This window comes from Microtus oregoni, unplaced genomic scaffold (assembly GCF_018167655.1).
Source record: "Microtus oregoni isolate MIOR12 unplaced genomic scaffold, Mior012 000000F_ref0000247, whole genome shotgun sequence".
NCBI lineage: Eukaryota > Metazoa > Chordata > Mammalia > Rodentia > Cricetidae > Microtus > Microtus oregoni.
In genome coordinates, this window is record NW_024543059.1 from 20,251,220 (window position 1) to 20,263,520 (window position 12,301).

General features: G+C 47.8%; 1 protein-coding gene across 2 annotated transcripts in view; it reads left to right on the plus strand.

The window, feature by feature from the left end:
* Positions 1 to 12,301, plus strand: part of Slco3a1 (solute carrier organic anion transporter family member 3A1) — a 279,076-nt gene that overhangs the window by 231,369 nt on the left and 35,406 nt on the right. For both annotated transcript variants that reach the window (XM_041650131.1, XM_041650139.1), the window contains exons 6-7: positions 2,587 to 2,785; positions 4,565 to 4,703. In XM_041650131.1, coding sequence (XP_041506065.1) covers positions 2,587 to 2,785; positions 4,565 to 4,703 — 338 coding nt within the window. The remainder of the gene's footprint in view (positions 1 to 2,586; positions 2,786 to 4,564; positions 4,704 to 12,301) is intronic.

Consider the following 12,301-nt stretch of genomic DNA (forward strand, 5'->3'; position numbering starts at 1 on the left):
TTAGACACTGAGATTTGGGCTGGACAGGGTACCCTTCATCCAGGAAACTCCATGCTGATAGAGGAGGAGAGCAGGATACAGGATGGACAAAAATAAACACGATAGTTTTAGATGGCAGGGAGAACCATGGCAACAGGAATTCTGCCTAGGGATAACAGGAGACTGTTGCTGAACCAAGAGCTCCCCGATGCCAGCTAGACCAGCTGAATGGCTTACCATGGACATCCGCTGTCTCTTCCTCCAAAATGCACAGTTACAGGTGGGCCACCACCTGCCCAGCTTTAACCTGGCTTCTGAGATCCCACCTCTGGGATCTCACTGGTACCACGGGTGTTTTATCCCCTGAGCCATGTTCCCTGCCTCAGATCCTCAGATGGTCATAAGTGCCCTTTGTATGTCACCAGAGGAGTGGGGGCCGATGCAGCTTCTTAGAAGAGGAGGGAGACCATCCAGGAAAGATGAACAAGTGTGTCCTAGGAATAGAACCAATGTGTATGCAAAGACTGTGGCACCCTGGGCACCTAGACATTTCCAGGGAGAGAAAGTAGAAAAAGCGGTTGTGGTTAGAGTGGCCAGTGGCCTGGGCTGGGGATGGAGGCTCACATGACAAGGTCAGGTGGAAACTAAGCTCAGATGTCAGAGGCAGCCAGTAACACACAGGGCTGTGTCTGTTCCAAGCATGGCCAGGATAGGGCCTTGGCAAGCTAAGCCTTCCCAATTTTATTTTCTTACCGTAATACGAAAAATTAATTTGCATTCCCTCAGCACGTACCAGCTGGTTGATGTAGTCGATTGACCTGGGGGGTCGGTTGATTGGCAGGGAGGAGACAGCCTAGACTGGAAAACTGGCCATGCATAATCTACACGGTAGATAAAGACACTCGGTAATTTAAAGATGAATCGCAGATGAAATGAATCAGAAGAGAGCCCCAGCAAAGAGGAGATTGGGACAGCAGGATCCTTTGGTTCTCCGACAGTACTCTGGGTCTCTGAGAGTCCTGGGGAACAGGTTTCGGGCCTACTGCCTATGAGATAGCTCCGTGTAGAAGAGAGAGACTGTGTATACTTACTAATTATTAACCAGGTATTGCAGAACATAGTGATGGGACTGATACCGCTTCCTGAGGCGTGGCAGAACTGGCTAAATGGCGTCCTCCACTGACATGGGAGCCCTGCAGCCTTTGGCTTAAACAGCTTTGGAGCCTATGAACTGTCCTTGCCTTGCCTCATTAGAAGAGGAAGAGAAAATCCTCAGAGTGTGGGTGTGTGTATTTCGTGTGTGTATGTTCACATGTATAAGTGTGGATAAGTCTGAGAGTGTGTGAGTGTGTATGCTGAATCCATGTGTGTATCTGTCTGCAACTGAAGTGTATAGGACTGTGTGTGTAGGCAAGAAGTTGATGTCAATCTCCTCAGTTACTCCCCCACTCAATCTTTTGAGGTGGAGTCTCTTGCTGAGCTTGGCACTTTGCCATTTTCCTCCAGTCTAGCTTAATGGCTTGTCCCTAGAATCTCACCTTTGCCTCCTGTATATTGAGGCCACCAGGCCTGCTTGGCCTTTCTGTGGCTTCTAGGGATCAGAGCTCCAGTCTTCATGCTTGCATGACAGTCACTTTGTCTACTAAACCATCTCCCCCTCCCTAAACTCTCAGGTAATCTTAAGTCCCTTAAGTGACCCTTTCGGGGTCACTGCAGATATGCCCAGCGATGCTCATGTGGCAAGGTGACTAAGGATCTGAGTTCCATGCTCAGAACTCAGATACAGTGAGAAACATAAAAGCCAAAGCGAGAGAGGGCATCTCAAAACCAGGTGCCTGAGAAATGACACCCAAGGCTATCCTCTGGCTTCTACATGATACAGGCACATATGTGTACATGCATACAAACACATTCACATGCATGATTCACAGAGAGGTTGAACTTCCTAGGATATGCCTTTATTCCCATTACTTGGATAGCTGAGGTAAAAAGATTGCCAAGTGTTTGAAGCTAGTCTGGTCTACAGAATACCACCAGATAGATAGATAGATAGATAGATAGATAGATAGATAGATAGATAGATTTATAGCTATAGATATAATTAATAAAAATACTATACCATTGCTCCCCAAAATCTCCTGGATTTCACATCTAGGTCCCTAGCTTTCCGGATTCAACTCATGTACTATGTACGTTGGCCCCACGTACATCCTTTTGGATGGCACTAGGCATGGTGTGCCAGCAGTGTGTGTTTTGGCTCGCAATGACTGACTTTTCCGAATCTGTCTCCCCTTGTTTTCTGGGAGTTCTCTGAGGACAGAAATAAGGCCCATTGAGCCGGGCGGTGGTGACGCACGTCTTTAATCCCAGCACTCAGGAGGCAGAGGCAGGTGGATCTCTGTGAGTTCGAGACCAGCCTGGTCTACAAGAGCTAGTTCCAGGGCAGGCTCCAAATCCGCAGAGAAACCCTGTCTCAAAAAAAAAAAAAAAAAAAAAAAAAAGAAATAAGGCCCATCATGAAGACACTGGGGTCACATGAAGTCACAGGGCCCTTGCCACCTTCTAGCCCCTCTTCTGCTACTCACACCGCATTGTTCTGCTTCTTAGGGATGACGGCAATCCCCTGTGCCTGCCTGGGCATCTTCCTGGGTGGCCTCTTGGTGAAGAAGCTGAGCCTGTCTGCTCTGGGGGCCATTCGGATGGCCATGCTGGTCAACCTAGTGTCCACGGCCTGCTACGTCTCCTTCCTCTTCCTGGGCTGTGACACAGGCCCTGTTGCTGGGGTCACTGTTCCCTATGGAAACAAGTAAGTATCTAAACTCTTAGCTTGACCCTGCCCAGGGGCACCAGGGACACCAGGGATACCTTCACTGTTACTGTGGTTTACAAAACTAGCTTAACCCTGCCCAGGGACATCAGGACTCTCTGACACAGGCTAATAGAGCTAGCTTGGTTGCTAGTGATGCTGAGAGGAAAAGCCCAGGAGACCTTAATTTCTTCTTGTCGTTGGAAGACTCAGCCTGTCCTCTGAGAGCTAACCTTTTCTCCACCGTGGCAAAGCAGCCCCAAGAGCAGGGCAGTCGCTCATTCTCCAGTCCACTCACTCTTTCTGACATTTGACTTCAGGAATGATGCGAAGATAGAAAATAATAAACCTTATTTCGAAATTCAGTTGAAAATAAAAGACAGAATCAATTTCAATAATTCCTACGCAAGTTAGAAGCTGCCATCCGACTCACATAGTCTTCACGAAGTCTGGCCCTTGGTGAGCATGTTTAAATGGTGGGGGAAGAAAGGGGCAGAAAAAAAAAAAAAACAAGGAGGCAAGGCAGGGGGTGGGGGGTCGGGGCCAGCCGGTTGCTATGGTGTCTCTTTCCTTTACACCCTGGCTGTTATCCCAGGACTGTGGACCTGAGTCCCCATAGTGATTGCTCTTCAAATAGATTGTGGGGTTATATTATCTCTATGCCCAGTGTCTCCTTTCCTTATGGGACTCTGAGACCACCCCGAGCTGTGGAGTCTAGCCCAGACCTACTGCACTGTGGCTAACCCTGCACGTTAGTCAGGCTGTGGGGTCTAGACCAGACAAGCTGCACAGTGGCTACCCTGCAGGTTACACAGTCAGGCTCCTCCTCCAGGCAGGCCACTGAGCTGCAATAAGGAGCCTGGAGAGCTGGGTCTCAGCTGCCACCCTTTGAGAGTAAAGTAGGAAGAGCAGAAAGAGGCAGCTTCTCCCAGACCTGGGTGCACGTCAGGCAACCCCCCTCCCAGTTCCTCACACACAGAGAGTCCCCTCCGGCTGGCAGTTCACTCTGAACAGCAGCCCTCACTGTGGACGGCCACGGTACAAGCAGTACACTGCAGTGGTTAGAACTGCACGCACCGGGTCATGGTATAATGACATGGTGCCCAATAAACAAAAAACAAATAAAAAGCTCAAGGCCTGTGTTCACACTACCCAGGTCTCGCTCATTCTGCACACTCAGACACTATATACATCCGGACAAACGATATACAGCTGGTCCAGCCTCGATTTCCCTTTTGGTCTCTCCAGTTTATGTGCTCTTGGTATCTGGTCTTTGTAATGCATAGGCAAGTATAAAACGCCCTAGCTCTCTCGTTGTATTTCTTGGTACAGTGAACCCGTAGGAAGGTGGCTGTTGGAGCCAGGCTGGGCATCCTATATGCAGGAGAGGGAGAAACAGACGGGCGTGGGGACCTTCAGCAGCGCAGGAGGAGTTGTGAGCCATCTATCTAGAATAGTGTCCTGGAGTGGACAACCCTAAGCTAAGCCCCAGCCACCATCAGTCCATAGGGCACAAGGTTACAAACTACAAAACAAACAACTCCCCTCCTCACTTTGATGGAAGACCTAAAGGGGTACAGCAGCGTGGGCTCTTGGCAGTGGCCCTGGACAAGGCGCTTGCAGGTCAGCCGGGGCTAAGACAGGAAGAATGAAAAGGGAAAGGACAGGCAGACCAGGGCAGCATGCTGAGCAAGGGTACCACAAAGCCCATCAGAGCAGAATGCCCTCCACAGTCCTAGTCCACCCCAGCTTCTAACGAGTCCCCTTCAACCCTTCCAGCTCAGCGCGTGGCTCGGCCCTTGACCCCTACTCTCTGTGCAACAAGAACTGTGAATGCCAGACCGATTCCTTCACCCCAGTGTGTGGGGCCGACGGCATCACCTACCTGTCGGCCTGCTTCGCTGGCTGCAATAGCACGGTAATTGAAACCTGGGGCTCTGGGGGGAGAGAGAGGGTAGGATCCAGGCAGCGCCAGCTGCCCACAGTCGAGAGTCTTTGGCTGTTTCTTTGCCCTGGTCTAACAAAGAATCCTCCATCGGGAGAATAACAGGACAAGGCAGTTCCTCGGGTCTTTGCTAAGTCAAATGGGCTTCTAAAATACTCCCCAGAGCAACCAAAAGTAAAATTCAAAGGTAACTATGTACATGAAGCTGGAAAGAAGGGCACGAGGTACTCGCAAAAGGTGGCAGGGGATAAAGCTGTGTGCAGTAATGAGCTGCCCACCACAGAATTAATTAATTAATTAATGGGGAAGATGGGGAAACCCTGACTGACAGGAGCTCGGCCCCGTTCATGCCTCTTTCTTCCCGGTCCCTCTCTTCCCACCATGCCTTTCCTTTTCTTCCTCATTAACACACATTTTTCATTTGGCCGCCAGCCCGCCATCGTCCCACATTCTCTGTGTGAATGCCTGGTGCCAAGTGACCTGCCATGTCGTCCTGTTGCTCCCGCCTCCCAGGTGCCCCTTCCACCAGTCTGTCATATGCTCCATGCTGTCTTGCTCCAGTGTGGGCTGTCTGGGCTATCTGTCTTCTCGTCTGGACCTGGGCTGTGGTCACCTCACTAGCCTTCCAGGGCTGCCCCCTCCTCCTATGTCCTCACGCTACCGCCAGAAGGATTTCTGGGACACTTCAGATGCTCCTTCCCCATGCTGCCCTGTGGAGCACTGAGCCCGGTTCACATGCATCTCCAGCTGTCTCTTTGCCCTCTAGATCAGTGGTTCTCAGTCTGTGGGTCATGACCCCTCTGGGGGGGGGGGGGGCGGGCAAAAGACGCCTTCACAGGGGTCACCTAAGACCGCTGAAAAATATTTACAATTCATAACAGTATTGAATTACAGTTGTGAAACAGCAACCAAAATCATTTTGTGGTTGGGGTCACCACAGCATGAGAAACTGTATTCAAGAGTCGCAGCATTGGGAAGGTTGAGAACCACTGCTCTAGATGGCCGTTCAGTCTTCTCTCGCTCCTGTTGGACAACTCCTATTCATCCCTCAATGCCTGCTACTCTGAAATGATCCCCTCTTTCTCCCATTGGAGCTTTTGCCTTTGAGTCTCCAGACGCCTGTTCCTTCCTGAGTATGTTTGTTTCTTTTGCTGTAGCAAGCTTCTAGAAGCATCTGTCTGACTTTGATCTTTGGCTCTCTTGAACTAGGGACACTATTGCTCCAGAAATACTTGATAATTTCTCAGACAATGTGCAGATGGGAAGGGAGAGACACTTGCCAGGGGGGGCTGCTTTCAGGGAACTAATTCGAGTCATTTCTTTCTGCCCTGCCTTGCCTCCTGCATCTTAAAGAGCAGCAGTTCCCTGAAAGGATGGGAAAAAAAAGAATCATTTGTTTTCATTTTCAAAGATTTCATTTTTGCATGCTTTTAAGATTTAGATTCCTGGCCAGTCATTAACATATTTCCTATAAAGAAAATAAATCACTGCAGATTGGGGGCGGGGAAGACCCAGTTTTATAAACTAGATGATAAAGCAATTTCTTTATGTGAGTAGAAGGCAATATTAAAAGGGGGTTGGGACCTGGAGAGCGGTTCAAATAAAAACACAAGTTATTATTTCTCCTAAGAGCAACTTCATTGACATTTTAATATCCAGAATCTATTGGCAGCTTCAGCCATTGTCCTGTGATGAACCCTTTTGAGTGACTCTCGGTAGCCTTGTCCTGAGACCCAGCAGGCCTTTATTCTGGGAGAAGGGGGCACACTGACCCAAACCTGAAGAAGTTTGTTGAGTAGCGGCCTGTTCAAGCCACGTGTTCACTTGTGGCCACTGAAGCTGAATAGCTGGGAGAGGTGATACCAGGACAACAGGCTCAGGCTAATCTAGGGACGTGACACACATTCCCCAGACACCTGCTCTCTACTCCGTGACTCCGACCCTCACCTTGCCTGCTGGAGTGGCCATGGGGTTCTCCTTCTTGCCCACTGAAGCAGGCCTCTGGGTGGCCCTGGCTTCAGAGACAGAGTCTGTTCACCCTGAATGGGGTCATTGTAGTCGCTGAACCTTAAAAACAAGCCACTGGTGAGCTTGCAGGAACTGCAGGCCGAGAGCCTGGCTCAGGCCAGGCGCTGGGTTTCCCCTGCTCCACTCGCATCTTGTGACAAGGTGGCCTCCAGTCAAGAGGATTCTCGGGATGACATCCAAAAATGAGCAAAAAATCTCTGAGGCAATATTCAGAAGAAATGCCAAGCGAGGGCTTATGTTCCTGGTGTTCCACCTTCTCTCCTCCTTCTCTCATTTTAGCTTCCTGTTCTTCTGGTCTCCAGGCACTCAGGACTACTCTTCCCCACGTGGAGGGCCCCTCTTGCCTCTCCAATCTTCCATGGTTTCTTTCCCTGTCTTTGGAGACAGGCTGTCTCCATATGGGCTCAGCCCTTCCCTGTAAGTTCCCTGAGCTCTTCTGGCCTGTCTGTATCTCTGCCTGTATGTGGTACTATGTATGACTGTTTGATCCAAACATGTGTTATCTCACCAGGATCATACTAGCATGTGGTGGGGATTCTGGGACCCTCCAAGCCAAGCCCAGAATCTTTCTCTGTACTCAGCCACTCATTCTCAGGACGCTGACCTTTTTCCTACACGAAACAGCATCTTCATGCTCGCCATTCACATTCAATACATTTAGCCTTCACATCTGCCCTGGCTGCCTCTCCAGCCTTATCCTCCCTTCTCTTCCTGCCTCCTAAGCAGCCACTTGTTAAGTGATGCTCTACTGACAGACAGGCTCTTCTTTGCCCCTGGACCTTTGCCATGTCATTCATGCTATCTAGGCTAGTCCCCTCTGTGTGTGTTGGTCCTGTCTTGCCTACCCACCAGGGCCCAGGCTCTCTTTGTAATTTCCCTGATCCTACAACACTGTCTCCTACCTCAACACTACTTCCAGACAATGTGTGTGTCCACCACACCTGTTCTCACCTGGCAAGATTTAAAGGGCAACGGTGTCAATGGCTCACTGACTTCAGCATCACAGTCTCTCACCAGGCTTCAGGGATGGGGCTGTGTTGTAGACCTTTGACCCCCACAGTGTCAGAACTCTGGACAAAGACTCAGACTTCCCAGATGTCCCTTGGCGTTCCCATGCAACCTCCAACAGGTGACTCCAGTGGGTAGCACTCTTGGGCAGTAGCTGGCAAGCAGGTAGACAGGATGGTCCTAATTTCAAGGTGCACCTTTGTCCTTACAATATTTATATTATCAGGACCCATGGAGAGTCTACCCCAGGCCTGCATTAGATGCAAACAAGCCAACCAATCCGATCATTGAGATGCTAATGAAACCCAGTCAGCATCAACTGTTCCTATCTTTACTTTCTTTATGGTCTTAGTTGGGTTTTTTTGTTTGCTTTTGATTTTCTTCTTTCTTCTCTCAATCGATAGCAGTGAAACTTTCTAGCCTGCATTTGCTGTTCCATTTCTAAACCTTGTCATTGCCTGTGGTGAGGAGGGACGGCAGAAAGACGGAGTTAATTTTATCAGCCTCCTTTGGTATGAATATATTGCATAGATTGTTTGCAGACCTTTCGCTTTCAGAAGTAATTATTCAGCAGAAAGCATGTTTGCACGCCGGAAGTTTTGCCCGTCGGACGGCCTGAATAATTGACTGGAGGGGGAAAACAGCTTTTATTAGCCACCAATAGGCTAAAAGTCAATACAAGCCAAACACAGCAGTTTGTAGGGTGTAAATGACAGGTGGCTGATCTACCCCTATCCAGGTCACAAAATATCTACTGAGTGAATAGGTCCTGAGCAAGGAGAAGGATTCCACCAAGGAGCATGCTGGGATCTTGTGATTCCACCTCGCAGGCCTCAATCCAGCCACATCTTAGAATCCCTGGGGACTTTTACAACAGAGAGTCTGAGCTCTACTCAGAGAGTCTTCCTTTCTTATTTTTGGCATGTGATTTTTTTTTTTTTAAGCCTCTCAAGTGTTCTTAATTTGCGACCAGGGTTGGAAGCCACTGTGGTAATAGACAGTTTCTCCACCTTGGCCTTGCTGATACTTTGAGGCAGACAATTCTTTCTCCCTAGGAGCTGTCCTGTTATACCACATCAAGGATGCTTAGCCACATTCTTGACTTCATCCACCAGCCTTTCAAGTTTATCTGGCCACCACAGATGTCGTGAGACGTGGCCGCGTGTCCCTGGGGATACGGCAACCCTAGAAGAGGTGAGGTGTGTGCTGGGTTCTCCAGCCTTGAGCTGTTGCGCTCTCTTCTGCACGTGCCAGATGGAGTGTTGGAAATGCCCTGTCAGCGTGTGCAGCCCATGCAGCTGGTGCATGCTAATTAGGCTCGCACACCCTAAGGACCCATTTCTGGTGGGCTAGGTAAGATTAAACTAAGCGTTTAGCTCGGAGGCTTTGTATATGGATCTAGATTTGGGCCTCTGTTGGAAGGCTGGAAGGTAGCCAGTTCTGTGGCCATGAAAGGCAGCGGGGAGTTAGCTGCAGCTAAGACCTGGCTCGTCCTTCGCTGTTCCCTGTGTAGTCATCATCCTCACCAAGAGCCACCCTCTTGCCTCAGCCACTCTTTCTTCTGTGTCCATTTTCTTGTCTGATCCAAAGGCTTGAGTTTGTGAACATCTCTCCCAGAGCATGGTCCAGCTCCCCAACACTGATTTAACAATCTGTGCTCGTCCCGGTAATGATACGTGATAAGGACCTTGGGGACGCTCAAATAAAGCCCCGCTAGAGTTTTACCAGAGGTTACACCTGCTACAACTCAGGCCCTGTGCTAGGTGTTACAGATGCAGAGATGAATCAGGTTCAGGGACTATATTTCCTGTACAATGCACTATGGTGTTTTCTAGAAGCTTGTACAAGAAAGTAACAAAAAACAATATTCAGTCCAGCTTTATAGTTGAGTTAAGTGAAACGAATACATCAGAAAACAATAGACCATGAAAGAGAAATCTTCCAGTAAAGAAAAAGAAAAAATGGAAAAATATATGTAGAATTTTTTGTCTTATTGCTTTTTGATTATTTGTTCTGATTTTCATTTTGGTGTTTTTGTAGGGGGTTTTGTTTGAAAGAAAGAGAAAAAAAGAACATGAAGTTGGGTGGGTAGGCAGTCAGGGAGCTTCTGGTAGGAGTTGGGGAAGAAACGTGATCAAAATATTAACATTTTAATAAATATATATGTAAATAAATAGAATTTCATCTCAAATGTATATGTAACAACAATTAATGAGAAAAGAGGCCATAAATTTGAAAGAGAGAAAAGAGGTGTTTATGTGAGGGCTCAGAAAGAAGAAAGGGAGGGGGAAAATAATGTAATTATATTATAATCTCACAAAAGAAATTATTTTAAATAAAAGATTGGGGCAGTAGGGAGGTAGCTGAGTCATGTAAGCATGAGAAAAAGAATTTGATATCTCAGATTCATGAACGCAGCAGAACATGGCAATGTGCGCCTACAATTCCAGGGCTAGCGAACTGGGGGCAGAGACAGACGGATCCCTGAGGAGCCAAATTGGTGAGCTTAGGTTCACAGAGACCCTGTCTCCAAACCATCAATAAATTGAGAGCGATTGAGGAAGACAGTCAATGTTGACCTATACATGCACATGCATGTGCAAATATAAACACAAACGAAAAGCTGGATGAATCTATAAGTAGTTGCTCGTATCCGTTGATGACTACCTCGATGGGGAAGTAAGAAAATAGGTTTTGTTCATTTCTTTCGGATTTTCTATGTATTTTGCAATTACCCCAAATGATCACGTATTGCTTTTCTAATAAGGAAAAGTTTTATTTTTAAGGTCCAGTATTAAAAGGAAGTTAAATAGAAATACATTTAAATATAAGGAAGTGGTTAGGTAGCCCACTTAGAGGCTATTATGCTGTTATGCCCCTAGGGTAGAAATTAGCTCTGTGGGAGACTGGCTAGAAAGAGAGGGGGGGGGGGGCCTTTGTCCCAGGGTAGGACTTTGTCCTGAGGGTGAGCAGGCATTTGCCTGGTGGCCCAGCCTTGAGGGACATCCCTGCACAAGTGTCCTAGGGATACACTAGGAGTGTGGGCCAGTAAGAAGGTGCTTGCCTAAGTTGCACAAGGGCTGGCTACTACATAATAATAATATTTTCAAGTGGTAATAATAAATGTGTTTATATGTTTGAACCGGCATGGCAGGATTTGACATCTAGAAATAGAACACAGGAAGGAGAGACACAGGATCTGGGGTTCACTTGAACCTACGGTCACATCCCCCCCTTTCAGTGCTGTACTCTATGTCTCACGAGTGGTGGCAGATCCACAGTAGAACTGCCTACTCCCCAAAAAGCAGCCCTGTGGCTGCCCTCCAGCAGGAGGTAAGTCAGCTCTGTTGGGATAGGCCCCAGCCCTGGTCCTACAAGGGAGGGTGCAGGTAGACCAGGTCTTCCCCTCTCCTTGGCATCTTTCCTCCTGACCATTATCTTTCCATTGGTGATCTGCCAAGGAAAGGGGGGTAGAGTATCTTTCTTCTCATGGTTATTTTTTTCCAGATATCTCTGCTAGGAGCTGGTGGGGAGATCACTAGGGTTCTTCATAATGAGGAACGAGTTCCATACATGGAAATACCAGGTTTTGTCTCTGGCATCCTAATAATGAAGAGGCAAAGGACTGGGGCATAGCCCAGAGTAGACAGGGACATTTGTCTGAGAATGGCGGCGTCCTCCTAGGCCTAGATTCCTTCACAACTCACCGAAGCTCTTCACACAACCCCTGCTGTTTATTACTCCTTTTTTTGTAGTTAACACTGTACCACCTCGTTATTACTTAAAATAGTAATAATTAATATATTAATATTTAAAAAATGAAGGTTTCCCAGGCAGAATCAGGAGGAAGCCTGGCTTACATTGACACTCAGGCTGGAAAATCCCTCCTGGACCACAAATTAGGGAACAGTCACAACTTCCTGACGTCTTAATGCTTCCGACGGTAGCCATGTACCTCTCAAGTTTCCCTGCCAGGCTTTCTCACCAGTGACATCATCCCGCCCACACCATGCCCTCGCGGACGTAATCCGTCACATCCGTCACCCTGGGAACCCATTTCTCCTGGCCCATTCAGAATTGACCTATCAGTACTTGAATGATGGGCCGCACAAAACGGCAGCAACTTCATTTGCCACGATTTGTAAAGCACACTGACGAGTGTCTTGTTCTTGCAGGATGAGCTGTCAAAATAGCGTGCTTGCCTTTTCCCTCATCAGTAGAAAAACACATCCAAGACCCGGGGAATCAATGTTTTTTTTTTGCACTGATGGTCTCCAGCTTTTATTGTCATTGTGATTATCTGTCCCTGCCTTCTTGCATGTGTTAGAAGCATTTCTCCTTTGAAATCAGTGGCTATATGTGGGATCCAAAGGATGCAGCCTGCAGATATGGGCAACTGCTCGTTCATTGATTTCTTCCTTTATTTTTATTTTTTACTGGTGTTGAGTTTTTAATTTTTAAAATAGACACAGCATTTGTAAGTTTTAAAACCATCACGGACAAAGGTAAACCAATAAGAATCCTTGCCTCCTCCT